At 31.6% G+C, this 15,375-nt stretch overlaps 1 protein-coding gene across 2 annotated transcripts in view; it reads left to right on the top strand.

Moving 5' to 3' along the window:
• The window catches only part of GBE1 (1,4-alpha-glucan branching enzyme 1), a 243,448-nt gene that overhangs the window by 155,910 nt on the left and 72,163 nt on the right, over positions 1–15,375 (top strand). For both annotated transcript variants that reach the window (XM_074361438.1, XM_074361439.1), the window contains 2 exons: positions 9,477–9,592; positions 11,732–11,859. In XM_074361438.1, the coding sequence (XP_074217539.1) occupies positions 9,477–9,592; positions 11,732–11,859 (244 nt within the window). The remainder of the gene's footprint in view (positions 1–9,476; positions 9,593–11,731; positions 11,860–15,375) is intronic.

Here is a 15,375-nt window from a genome sequence, read left to right as displayed (position 1 = left end):
CTTCAGAGTTAATATTGGCTTTATTTGAGTTTCTTAACTTTCTATGTACCTTATTAATTCAGTTCAGGTCAATTTATTTAAAATTAATTTAAAAAAATGTATCGGACATGGTTCCTACCACATAGATGTTTATAGTTATATTGGGAGGACCGATTATATGAACCAGTTTATCTCCTGTCGTCTTTCACATAGTGCTAATGTAAGGAATTTTCAGGAAAATTTTGTGATGCTTATACTGAGATTTGAGTAATAGGTAGAGTTTGGATAGGAGAGGAATGACCAATAATTCTTATATTTGACTTTTTGTGGGGAGGATGGGCTGCATGGCTTTGTATTTCAGTATGTGTTTTTATCTTTCCATGTCATCTAGAATTCCATTAATGTCTAAAATACATTATTTGATGTGATGAACTTTTAGATCTTAGCATATAGTGAAGTGATTCAAATTACTCTGTATCCCAAAACTCGGAAAATTTTTATCTTGAATTAATCTTTCACTTTAATTTAAAAAAAAAAGATTAGGAAATACAAAATTAGAAGAACAAATAGTCTAGTACCGTCTTTTCAAAAATCATCACTCTGAGGTTCAGGGAGGTTTTTTGTTTATACCAATTTTTGCAAAATTGGATAGTTTTCTTCACCCTGCCCCAAGCTCAGTGCTATATGTGTGTTAATATGTGTCTGTGTGTGTGTGTATGTGTTAAAAATGCCTCCTTGATTTTCATTAAGTGAAGTCTGACATAATTTTCTCATAAAATGCATCAAACCAGGGCACCTGATACCTTTAGTTTTTTTCAAAATAATTAAATATTTATTTTTTATTTAACAAATTTAAAGCAACAGCTAGTTTAGTTTGCTAGGCTTTCGCTTTTGCCCCATCAATGATGATTTAAAAGGAAGAGAGGCTGACAAGAGAGAAAGAGGAGAGAGGAGAAGAGGTTAGAAAAGGAACAAGAAGGAGAAGAAAAAAGAAGAAATCATATGGCTAGTCTAAGGATGAAGGAGCCACAGAGAGCGAGAGAGAGAGAAGGAATGGATTCTCAAGACTGACAGAAAGAGCAGAGACCTGTTGAGAGGCCAGTAGTTGGGGCAGGAGTCCAGAAAAGCTGAGACTTGGTTGGGAAAGAGGCTGTAATATGTGGGATCTGGAAGCCATCGACACTCAGTGAATTTGAATTTCTTTTTCTTTCCTATATAACATCCATATAATCTATTCTATACTCCAGCCAGCCCATTAAATGCTAACCCCCTTTGTTTGTAGGGCTGTGTACAAATAATACATTAAAGAGACATATATTATTTAGCAAGGTTGGTGAAAACTGCTGAAGGATTGATAATTGAAATTTAAATGTGATTAATAGCAGCCCTCCACAGAGTTTTCCTCATCCCCTTCCTCCCACCCCCCCCAACACACACACCATTTCCTGAGGAGCTGGGCGTCTCTCTTTTTTTCACCTGGCCTTGCCTCTATCCCTGTGCAACTGATACTCATTCCTCAGTTCATCTCCTCCCTGGACTGCTTCTCCATTTCTAGTCTCTGCATACATTTTTGCATGCTAAAAACAACTTCCTTAGTAGTCTATCTCTAGCTTTATATAAACTATAATCATATTTTCCTTTAATATTGTCTTAAAATATTATTTGGGGGTGATAGCCAAGGAAAATCCTCTTAGAGTCACTATAGTTTATAAAATAATTATTTCAGACTAGAAAAAAACATTAATTCCCAGATGCTTTATACCTCCTCTTTATCTGCAAGATCTTTTTTCGCCTTCACCTGTATGTTTCTCATTTACTTTTGGTGCTGTTTAGATGTATTTATCTTTAAGTTGCCTCAAGTCATCTTTTGAAATGAAGCTGGCTAAAAATAAGTAAATAAACATTATGTATCTAATTATAAATTTTAATAAGATGATGGAAAATTATCAAGCTCATGAATGTATTTTTCTATATTAGAAGTATTATAATAGTTTACTTAAATATTAGTTAATCTATTAGAAATAAGTCCATCAGAAGGGTAAAAATAAAAAAGAAGAAATATATGAATAGTTACTCTTTCCATTAAAATATGCTTTTAACCTATTATGGTTTAATTACCTATTATGGTTTAATATTTGCCAATAATAAATATCTATATGTGTTTAAGTCACTATCAGTTTTAATCTGGACTAGTAATTATCTTCATTCTATAGATAAGGTAGTATTTTTAACCTTGTTTGAAAAACATGAATGTGTATCTATATGCCTATTTGTATGCGTATGTAATTAGCTAAGCTGTAGTGATTTATTCTGGAGAAAAGTAACGCTTTGTTCAGATGAGATATGTAATAATTTCACATAGTACTTCACCTATGTTTCATTATAGGGGATGACTTAGCTTGGCTTTCTACTTTCTGGACCTTGGACTGCTCAACTTTTTGGCTTCTCTAATTTGAAAAAGATGTTTCCAAGTTTTGCCCAAATTTTAATACTATATTTTATAACCATTAATGCTTTAGTAAAAATCTTTGTGAGGAAACAAAGAAATACAAATCAACTTAAAAATAAATGATATGGAAATGTATTAATTTTAATCTAAATCACTCAATGCAATAGTTATCAGAGTGGGTAATTATTTTAGAGTTGTCCCTTTTTTTTGGTATCAGACTGAAAACTCACTTTTGCTTTCACTGCTGGTCCTTTACTCACTCCGCCCCTCTTCCTGACACATACATGTATACAGATACAACCACACTCCCCTTGAAGTTTACCTTTTTCTAATCTTACTTGAGCAGGTTGTTAAAAATATAAATTTAGAGAAAAAAAGAGACTTGAAAATTTCTCAAGTCCGGTATTTTTTTTTTTTTTTTTTTGGTTAAAGTATAATTGGCAGCATTTATCATATAAAGGTACAATATGCTATCCTTTCCTACTTATTTCCTAGAGAATACCCGAGTAGACTTATAGATAATACAAACAGAGGTAATTTTCATTCAATATTTAATAAGCTAGCTACAATTTAGGCCTTAAGGGAAAGAAAATTCATAATTGTATTAATGAATATAGATAAGCAGAGCTCAGTAGATATAATATGATTAAATAGTAAATTTAAATGAAATAAAGTTGTGCAGGTTGAAATCCAAAAAGTAATGTGATATAGAAAAGAAAACTTCAAAGTCATATTTTATAATAAAAACCTATATTCTGAAATTCATATTATTATAGATTTTTAGTAGCTGAATTAACAATTTATCTCATTAGAGTTGTGTGTTACTTGCTACCGAATTTTATCTGAAATTAATATATACAGTAGCCTCAATATAATTCTGTGTCTAAAAACCCAGATACGTTTTATTGTAGATGATACTATGTTGTATTAGATACGAATAATCACTTTTTGATCTTTTAAATTTTTTTCAATACCAATTGACTGACAAAGCTTAATTTCTGTTGACAAATTAAAAAGCAAAAATATAGCATTTTCCCTTTATTGGTTAATTTAATTAAAGTTAAATTGATAGATGAAGTTTTTTTTTACTTAAAAAAAATAGATTAGATATTACCTGCTTTTCAATGATGACATTTTAAAATATCTTCCTTAAAAAATGTTATTTTCATTGTGATTTAAGATTCTTGTATTTGATATGCTATACCTTTTCTACATAAGAAAAAAAAATCTCAGTGTATGTTCTTTGTTCAAGATCAGTCTGCTGCCTCAGTTGAAATATCCAGATCAAAACATGTAATTTTTGCTTTCAGATTTTATAATGTACTATTTAATAGCCATTTTGGCTTCAAAGACTGTGGATAGCTAAGAGGAATATATAGTCTTTCTTTGTATTTTTGATATTTAGCCACTGCTTAATCATGTCTCCTATTTATTAGTATACAATATTAGTAGGGTTAGTAACGTCCAGTGAACTGAGTTGCTGATTTTGAAAATCCTAGAAGTTATTCAGGACTACAAATAAACACAACGTTAGGCAAATAGTTTTGAATTACAAAACTTTATCTAATAAATGTTGTTACATGAGATTATACTTGCTTCCCAAGAAAATTTAACTATGTTTTATTTCATTACAAAGTTCATTGGCAAAATGTGAGACACTCAACAGTTTTTGATTTCTGGGATATTTCCTAAAAACCTTAATATTGGAATTATCTGTGTGTGACAAAATTTCCTTAATAAATCCTCATTACTTGATTACAGGTTGAATATTTCAGACATCCAAACCAATTAGAATCCTGATTATTTTGATTGCCAGAAATCCTTAAATGTATATATTATCCATGGATGTATTCAGTTTCTGTATCAGACATCTGTGATTTAAACATTTTTAGTGGTTTATGATTCACAGGAAAGTTAGCTGCATTTCATAAACTTTTTCTGGATATTAGGGATTTTGCTTTTGCCTCATAAAAATATGTGAGTAAGCTAATCAGTCGATCTTAGGCAGTATGGATGACATAGTATTTACTTCCAATTTATGTGTTAATTAGTTTAGAATATAAAGCTCATAACTAAAATAGGTTACTTCTCAAACACATTCAAGCTGGCCACTAAGGTATATATTTTTTAGCATTACCTTCTAAAAGTTAGCATCCGACTCCTCCAGTTGTTTGGAAACTAGGCTGCTTTGTGGTTTCTAAGGATAGACTTTAAAAGCCTCTTGTCAGTGGAATAATCTTAGTGAAAGCCCCACCTTGCTTGCTGACGCACCCCAGAGTAAAACTGTGCTCTTAAATTCTGCTCTATATTTTTATGAGACACTAATCAACTAGATATATCAACTGTGTTATGGGCTGTCTGATGACATTTTGAAGTCGAAAAAGTAAATTGCCTTTTTTATTGTACCCTTTGCTAGACATTTTCCTAGTTTGACTCAAGGCAAACCATTCAATTGAGATGATTCACTTCATTTATTACTACAGAGCACATTGAGTGTTATTTGTAATTCAGTCATAATTTAGAATACATCATAAGCCTTCTCAGCCCCCTCAAAGAAGGAAAAATGGAATTTATGGGTGCTGAGTTTGAAAATTATGACAGTAGAAATAGTAATAGACATCTTTGAGAAATCTATATTTTCACTGGTATATATTCCTTAAGCTTGTTCTGGTGTTCTAATCAAGAGGCAAATCTTAGATTCAGTGAACTAGTTCATCCATTTATAAGCTTAATAATTTCATTGTCCACATGACTGCTGAATGGTACAGAACAGAGTGCTTCAGCTGGAGATCCTTTATGTTTAGATTTTTAGCATAAGATTATATAGTAAGATTCCACCATCCCCCAATACATTTGCTGAGAACTGAGTCACTAATGAGCTTCTCTGGTGCACAACATTTCACAAGTGTGACAGTTTATTGCCAGAGGAGTTAAATGCGACTCCATCAGGAGAGGAGGACTCTAGGAAGCTTACTCCTAGAACCCAGACTTTGCCCCATGTGCCCTTTCCTTTGCTGATTTTGCTTTTTGTCCTTTTACTGTATGTAATAAACTCTATGCTAAGTCCTGTAAGTCTTTCCAGTGACTCACTGAACCTGGAGGTGATCTGGAGGACCCTTGGCACAGCTTTCCTCTTGTAATTTTAAGTTCATTGACCTGGGGTAAATATATTTATATAATAATCAAATACGTTGTCAACATTAAGTTGGATGTTTACATAGTGTAAGAAAAAGAAAAAAAGAAAGCTGCATCTTCTCTCTAATGACAGTGTTAACCCTCCATGGCCTACTATTTTTCAACTTTATGAGTTCTGGATTGTGTCCATGTACAAGTACTCATGTGTATAGTCTGGTTATTTATAGGCTCAGACCTCAGTCTTACTGGTTCTCTGTCTTGTTTGGTCTCAAAGCCCTGATTTTGTGACTTGAATGCAAGCCATCTGTGTTTTAAAATTAGTTTCATCAGTACACTGAGTTTACAATGAGTGAATCAGTCTGTCTTAGATTTATCATGCTAAGATGGTAAGAGACACAAAATTTGGACTACAGAAATACTGGGAACATTATTTTGAGACTGTCTTTCCCCCTGTTTCCTGCACTGGTAGTTTATTTTTTTTCTTAAACAAAGGTTAATTATTTATAAAATATTATCCTTATAAGTTTATTTTTTTACTTAACTCCTTTTAATAATCTAGTTTTAGAAGATATGTATAACCAATGAAATAATACTTTTAACTTTTACCTTCCATTTGCTGCTTCTAACTTTAAAATTTTAGATCTGATTTTTTTTTTCCTGAATGTAGTTCTTAATATTTTGTTAAAAATAAAACATTCAGTGGTAGAGTGTGTGCTTAACATGCACAAGGTCCTGGGTTCAATCCCCAGTACCTCCATTAAAAATAAATAAATAAATAAATAAATAAATAAATAACCTAATTACCTCCTCTCCCTCCAAAAAATAAAATAAAATAAGAATAAATTATTAAAAATAAATTTTAAAATTACAGATTTTATTTCTTTACTATTTTAATTCTAGATTGTTTGCTCTCCTGTAAAATTTTGTGTACAGTTGACCCTTGAACAACTTGGAGTTTAGGTGCACCTACCCCTGCACAATTGAAACCCACATCCTGCTATCTCTGCCTCAAAAGCAAAGAAACGGATGAATAACTCACCCAAGGGCAGGAAGCTGAAACATTTTGGATAGAATCAGGACTCAAACCCTAGTTATTTTGATTCCATATATTTGTGATCTCTAAGTAAACACAAACTTTCCCCCACACTTATTTAAAGATATGTAAAATAAAAATACAGATACTATATTTACTGAAAAATAAAATCCATGTATTAGTGGACCTACTCAGTTCACACCCATTTTATTCAAAGGTCAGCTGTATCTTCTGTCTCTATAGACAACACATCTATTTTATATTTTATTAATGATTCATAAAATATAATAAAATAAATTATTTTGGAAGCACTACAAATATGATTTACTTCTATCAGTTTAATCTAGTGGTGATTTATTAAAGAATTGTTTATGTTGTTTACACTTTATGTTAAGAGCATTTTAGAGTCCAAAGAATAGAATTTAATGTTTTTTAAACCCAGTTGAACTTTTTAATTATATGCTCCATTTTCATTAATGTTTCTTTTCTGATTATCAAAAGAAATTCTTTTTCTGTTGATTCATACTGATAGTCTATCTACTCACATAGTTACAGCCAATTATGTTAAATGCAGTGTTGTAACTTCTTTTGGTCAGGAAGGAAATAGATTCAGTACTGCAGTAACTGGAATCAGTGGGACATTTAGTAACTCTTCCCTTAATCAACTCTGTGATATTGGGCAATACTTTCTTTTCAGTTATTAAATTCACATCACCTCCTTTTTTGCTTTTTATCGAATTGTAGCATCAGTAGCTTTTTTTCTCTTTTCTTTTATCTTTGTAGATATTAGGACACAGTTTTCACATTTGAACTTGTGTCTACCTGGAAAACAATCAGTTCGTGACATTTATGTCTGGGAGGAACCAGAAAGTATGTGTTCCATCTACAGAAATTGAAAAATTTCAAGTACAGTTGTCCCTCAGTATCTGCAGGTGATTTGTTCCAGTAGCCCCACTGTATGCCAGATCCACAGGTGCTCAAGTTCTTTATATAAAACAGCATAGTGTGGTGAATTTGGTGGGCCCTCTGTATCCAGGGATGCAAAATCTGAGAATATAGAGGGTTGACTGTATATTTATTGAAAAAAAATTCTTGTATAAGTGGACCTGTGTGGTTCGAACCCATGTTGTTGAAGAGTCAACTGTCCTGTGCAAGCTAAACAGAACAGTGGTGTCTGTCAGCCAGGGCCAGTTTGTGATCTGTGGTTTATATATTTCTATCTTTACACGTCTACCCCCAAGATATTTAGTATTTAAACACATTTTGTTCCTGCTTGGGAGTATTTTGGGCAATAAACAACTTTCATTTTACCTTTCAGAAATAAAATATACATTACCAATCAAATAGACAAGTTAGAAAAATGTATCTTTTTAAAAATATTGTTTACCAAAGATTTTTGATAAGCAAATTTATTCCTGTCTTCATTCTGAAATACCCATATTGAAACCTTGTTAAAAAAAAAAAAGTATAGACGTGCTTTTTGCAGTGAACCCAAAACTGCTCTAAAAAAATAAAATTTGTTAATTTAAAAAAATTTCAAAAAAGTATAGATATTAGAAATCCCCTTACAAAATGGAGTGATTTTGATCTTGTAGAATGCCTCTTTGTATTCATTTCTTTTTGTTAAACAGAATATTTTGTCTTTAAATCCTAAGTGAATATGCCTTAATGGCAACATTAGCAAATTCTACCTTCATCTTGGCTTGGACCCAACAATCTAGAACCTCTTGGCTCCCTTTCTTGTCTGCTTGATTGCTTGGATATCTGTTTTTTCATTTCTTTTTTTAGCTTTCAGTAACTCTTCAAAACTCAAAGTAACTTTACTTAAAGCAGTTAATTACTAACAACACTCATCTTTCCCCAAGGTTTAGATTTATAATTCTGAAGCCGATTGTGATGACTTAATCTCCACTTATGTCAGATTGCTTTAATGTATGGAAGGTTAAAAAAAAAAATACATAAATTTCAAATGGGTTAAAGAATTGTGTACACTATTACTGCTTTGTCATTAAACTAAATGAGGTATTAAAGTCTTAAAACCACAGTTATAATGAGATAGAGAACTCAACCATAACTGTATGACCAAAGAAAATACTAACTGATGATGCCCTTTTCAATTGTCCAAAATAGTCTTGTTGCGTGTGGTGTTTTTAATTGAGTTATAATAGTTCTTTGTTTTCTTTCTGTTTTTATGGATAAGGACTTTTTAACTTGTAGAACTTTTTACTTTATTAAACATGTATTTTTTTTTTTAGTAATTAGATCTCTTTTTTTTTTACCCTCACAAAACAATAGTCTACTCAATGTTATATTGCTTATTTTATAGTTGATTTTAAATGTATTTTTTTCTTTTACTTTTTATTCTGAACTATATCTGTTTGAAATTGTAGAATAAGAAAATATTTTCAGGCGAGAAACACTAAAGGCTGAGGGTAGTTTTCTACTGATAATGAAATTATGTTTCCTAAAAGGTGAAACTATGTCACTGGTTATATTACATGAAAAATCTTGAAAATTCAGAGATAAGTAACAGATTTTTTTTTTGATAAACACTACTATGTAGTAATCAGTGTATGTTTGCTGAGGATAGAGCATTGAACAAGAAACAGAGTTACACATTTTTTTCTTAGTTTTTCCCAGATTCTGAGTAATTTTGAGGCTAAAGAAATTTAATAAGTTTTCCTTTTAGAATGAATTTTATCAAACAAATGAGGTGAATGTTAGCAATTTTCTGGGTTTTTATATGATATATTTCTTTGTACATCATGATTCCTAAGATAGAGATTTTGATTTAATTAACACTCTTAGCAAAGGGTATATAACAATTAAGGAAAACACTATAGACATTGTGCTTAAATATATATTTCTCTAATATTTTAGCTGGGAAGTTTTAAGATTCCTTCTGTCAAACATAAGGTGGTGGTTGGAAGAATATAGCTTTGATGGATTTCGTTTTGATGGTGTTACATCCATGCTCTATCATCACCATGGAATAGGTAGGTAACCTGATATACTATGGATATGATTATATTGACTGATTATAATTATTTTATTTTACTTTTTACTGGAAGATTACAACCATGTTTGGGATTCAGTTACATGGCTCCAATAAACATTATTGTTAGGTTGATTTTAATTAGTTCCATTGTTTGTCTTTTCTCTAGTCACTTTTGATTCGTTTTTGGCAAGAGATTGGGTGTAAATACATTTTATAAGTAAATAAAAGATAATTTTATTTGAAATATATCTGCTTTATAATATGCTATCTTTAGTATGTAGCATTCTTTTAAGATGTTGTTTAAGGATACCATTTATTGCAGCACCCTGAGAATGGGAACATGACAACATTTGTAATGAAAAATAAGTAACAAAAATAATAAATGAGAACATTTGGTAATGTATGGGTTCCTTTTCATAGTAAACACTGAAGAAAATATGTATGTTTTAAATATAGATGTGCTCAGTTAAATGTAAATTGACTTATAATTAAAAATATAGATCAGAGATCTGCAGTTTAAAACCCGTACAAAGAAGTGGGATCACAGAATCCTAATCCTTCAATAGATAACATGGAGAACAATTATCATATTTTAATGGTCAAATATTTCACCAGTAACAAGCAATCTAAAAAGGGATTTTAGACTATAAATCTTAAAAAGTGGCTGCCAAGGAAAGATGCTAAATTCAAAGTGTTCTGTTATCTGCTCTTCATTGTGATGCTGTCCCCATGAAATGTTCTTAGGGAAGAAATTCAATCTATAAAACATAACAGATTTCATTGATATCCTCCACTTGGGAGAGAAACTGATTTAAGGGATAAAAATGGCAAGCATGATAAAATTCAAGAAAGATCCTCTCCTAGGATGAAGCACCTACATGTCCCTGCAGAACCTCCCTCTGCTGAAAGCTAGATGTTTGCCAAGGAATAGTGGAGTTGGGGAGATGAACTGAAGTCCAGGGATATGGGATATGCTTTTTATGGGTAGAGAGCTCAAGAAATGATAAAGAAAAATATTGTGAGTTACTTACCATGTTTTCCTCGTCTGACATGAGAGGGGAAAAAAAGAAAGAAAGAAGCCACTGAAACTGCATAGCAAAAGAACAACAACAAAAAAATACCAGGAAAAAAACCCCACAATTAATATAGAGCATTTAACTTATAAAATTCAATGATAAAGAGAAATTCATCAGGTAACATCTAAGAAGAAAAAGCAATTTATCTGCACGGATGCAAAAAAAAAATTGTTGGGTTCATACTACTCTATTGTTACGGCAATGTCTACAAAATTCTTAAGGAAACAAAGTGTGATTTGAGAATGTGACGGTTGAATTACCATTGAGGGATAAATCTGAAAGAACTTGAGGAATAAAACTTCCATAATTGTACTTGAAAATATCTTTCAGTGATGGAATCCAGCAAACTGGAAAAAAAAAAGGTCAAAATAAAAAACTTAAGATATAGGAAATCAAGGGGGAAAGGCAGGCATTGAGCACTAGTTAGGCTTAATTAAAAATAAGAATAAACAACTGAAGGAATAGAAAGTAAATAGTATAACCCCAATAAGAAAAATACACTATAAGCAATCAGAATTAGGAGGTGGGGGAAGAGGAGGTAGAAGGCAGTAGGGGGATGTTAAACTGTCCTTGTCATCATAGAAAATCCATATTGCATAAATTGGAGCCATATTTAAATAATATAAATATTATGTCTCAATTTTATGAAGGTTTTCATGTTTGCTTTCCTTCAGAGTTATGTACTATTAGCTAACTAACATCTCTTAATGTAACAAAAAAGAAGTATCTAAAGTTTGAAATTTATAAATCTCTGATATCACTTTATTTTTCTGCTGTAAAATTCAGTTCAAATTAAATTAAAATTTTAAATCTCAGTGTTTTTGTTTGCTCTTGTAAAACAAAAATTGAATTGCAGGATTGTCTGAACTTTGAATGTTGATTTGGAGTACTTTCCTCAATTAAATCATATAGTTGCTGATAAGATTACATGGTAGGGAGACTCATTACACTTTGCCATGATAACAAAACTGATATCAGCCAACTAATTGGTGGAGGCATTTGTGCTGAGTTAAGACTTACATGTTAATATAATGCATCCATATTGATTTTCTGTTCTCTAGGTCAAAATTTTTCGGGTGGTTACCATGAATATTTTGGACTACAAGTAGATGAAGATGCCTTGACTTATCTCATGTTGGCAAATCATCTGGTTCACATACTGTATCCAGATTCTATAACAATAGCTGAGGTAAAGCCATAATGATCTCTACCCTCTGACCCCTGTTTAATATAGAACATTTTGTCAGCATACAGTATTTGAACAATCTCTATGTTGTTGGTAATTACACAAATGAAATTATACCCTGACTGTAGTGCAGCTACCTTGTATGGGTGGCACGTTGTTTAGAATTCACTGCTTTCCTATTAGGAGATAGTGTACACTAATTACTTGTCATTATTGCATTGTTAAAAGGGAAAATGCCAGTGGTTAGAAAGTAAAATATCCTAATCAGTGGACAGGTCCTTTCGCCATGAGACCTTCAGCACAGAAAAGAATTGAATATTAATACGCATCTGTCTATTTATTTATTAATTTTTTCTTTTCTGGTTGAATCATTAGAGATGGCATGGATCATTGCCTGCGAGCTTCTCTGAAACCTCTCTTGTTCTGATGCGATTACCTTTCTTGTTTAAGTTATTGCTCTCGGATTGCCAAATGTTCACTAGTTATTCATGATTACTGAAGGTTCATGATTAACTGTCCCAAAGCTGCACTGTAATGATATAATTTCGTATATGCATAATTGACAATTCCCTTCTTGGTGATAAATGTGATAAATTAAGAAGTTTGTTAAATGGTTATGCTAATTTAGATTTAGTACTAAAATCCCTCTGGTTTTCTGAGTCCTCTAACTAGGAGTTATTATTAAAATTAAATTTAGTGTGTTAAAACCGTCCTATACAAAGTGTAGTGGTTGGCATATATAAATAGCAAGACTGTTGTTAAAAGAGTCAGAATTAATGTGTATTTTCACATTGTTGGCATTTAGTTCACTGGAATGAAATGCAGGAATGACACCCTCCTTCTTGTAGTATTTATTATTTGTATACCCTTTTTTTCTATCCATCATTTCTCAAAAGCCCAAAATCTCACACTAGGTGATACGATTTCCTGGTTTATCTCTGGATAGAGAACAGTTACTTGCTGTAGGTCTTTTGCCTTCTAAGTATCTTCCAGGAATACAGCAATGGATCCTAAGTTCCTGGAATGAATTTTTAATAAGAATTAAAAAAAACAATTATAATACCATTTTGATACCCTGTATTGTTTCACATTCTCTACCTACTTACATTTGGTCATAACTTATAAGTCTTTCTAATACTTGTGCTAATACTTTATGTGCTGAATGTTTTTTACTGTCAATCAGAGTATATTTTAAACTTGCATTGTGTCTTCTGTGTATTTTAATTTTATCTATCAAACATCAAAAAAGTTAGTTTATTGATATGTATTTATGGCAGTTTGAAGCAGTGATATTACATATGACAAATTATTACAAACAATTAATGACAGCACAAATCAAAAGTGGGTACCAAAGAAAAAAAAGCAATTATTTAATACATGAAACTTAAAATTGTTACATTGATCTTTCCGTTCATTTCAAGTAAAATAGTTTCATCATCTAGGGAGTTCTTGTCTGATTATCAGTGTTTCTACCAATGAAACTTTGAGACTTTAGTCTACTTTATATTACTTGGTTTTAGATTTTTTTTTAAACAAGATGTGTCTTCAATTTATTCTACTTAAATTGAAAACTACTTCAATTTCAATATATCACTTTTCTGTCTTGTGGAAGACTCTTCAAAATGTGGAATTGATCCTCATGAACTTTTTTTTTTTAAGAAAGGAGTGTGGTGTAACGAATAAGTAATGCAATGTTGTATGAAATCCTGTAGTAGAAATTTTAATTTATTTATAATGACAATTATTAACAATAAAGCTTTTTTTTCTAGAACATATCTACCATTCCATATGATTATACTTGCTGTATTAGTTAAAACTATTTTTGACTGAGACTTTTTCCTTCTCTGGAATAGTCATAAGTGACCTTTAGATATTAAAGAATTAAAACTATTTTTATCTTCATCTGAAACATATATGATCATTTTAATATGTTAGTGTCAGCGTCTTTATATTTAAAGTATATTTATTTTAGTTACCTTTATATTTACTTTTTTTTTCCTTATAAGAGTTTAAAAAGATAGTCATTAACTCTCCACTCTCAAAGGAGATGTACAAATATCTCATATGCATTAACAGAGCAGCCTTCTAGGATTCAGATTTTTGAGTTAAGACCAATTGGTGTCCAAATATTTTTCATAGCAGATTCCATTTCCCATTAAACTATTTCCTAAAACTACCTTTACATCAAATATAAAATGTACCTTAATGTTTTCCTGAGAAAAATTATCTTGATCTTTAATACCAGCTATCACCAACCAGTCTTATGAAAACTCTTGATCTTGTGGAAACTCTTTCAGAAAGTCATCATGTCTGTAATTCCAGTGCCTAACACAGGTGCCTGATATTTAATACATATTCAGCCAGTGTTTATAAGGAATCAAAACTGAATACCTAGTGTATCTGTGAAAATGTGACCTATTTTGATAAATATAACTTCTTTTAAAATGGTTTATTGTCTGTTAACCATCCTTTTTCATGTTTTCAATTCACCTTTACTTACTTTTGTAAAGTACTATGTAGAAATAAGACGTTATTGACCCGTATTTAATTTTCTTTACAGATGTATTCCACCGTATACTAAATTTAATGATACCTCTCTTCCATTAGAAAACAATCAATAAATTATTTTAGAAGTCCAGAGAGGTCATATATTTCTTTTTTTCTAGGTTTTCTGTGGGAAGAGTGTGGGGATGGTGTTGTGGAAGAAGCAGTTAAGTCTCAGAGATCTCAGAGTATGTGATAGGAAGTAATGATAATAGCCCAAGGAAGACTTTGAGCAATGACACACATGGAAAAGCTTGTGACAGTTACAAGAGTACGGAAGAGTAGATATTTCAAAGTGGTGAATGTAGTTAACACTTGAAATGAAATAGTAGAAGTAATGATGGAAAGATGTAGATCTCTTCATTGCACTGTCTGTCGACTTCAGTCAACAATTATGACAACTACATCACATTGTTATTTCATGATAAGTGTGTTTATTTAGGTCCTCATTCAGTTATCAAGTTGAATAATTCGGGCAGTGATGGGCAGTGACGGGGGCAGATCATTTGGCAGCAATTTGTGTGAAGAGAGAAACTGGAGATGGGGAATTGCATTTGGAAACATCACGATCTAAGCAAGCAGTAATGTAGGTTAAATAAGATAGTGTCTGTAGACTTGGAGCAAAGGAAAGGAATTTATTTGAAAGATAGTGTGGAGTTAGGATTGCTAGTACTTGTCTCATATTTTACCACAGTTGTTATAATGACGTATTTTGTTACATCTGGGTCCTCATACCATTGTTTTTACCCATCTGTTTGTTGGCTTGTTTATTAACTTGATAACCAATAATCTAGTGGTGGCTCGACAGTAGGAAGACCCTGTCAAAAGGCTTGACATACAAGTTTTGGCTCTCCCATGAGAATCATATGTCTTTAGTGATCCCTTTGCCTTAGTAAGCCTCAGCTTTATCTTCTAAATAAAGAGGATCCACTGCAGACCCTTACTGACTATAGTGGAAGTCATTTTATTTCTTCA

Source organism: Camelus bactrianus, chromosome 1 (genome assembly GCF_048773025.1).
Source record: "Camelus bactrianus isolate YW-2024 breed Bactrian camel chromosome 1, ASM4877302v1, whole genome shotgun sequence".
Taxonomy (NCBI): Eukaryota; Metazoa; Chordata; class Mammalia; order Artiodactyla; family Camelidae; genus Camelus; species Camelus bactrianus.
Note: the sequence above shows the minus strand (reverse complement) of the source record. Positions and strands in the feature narration are given on the sequence as shown.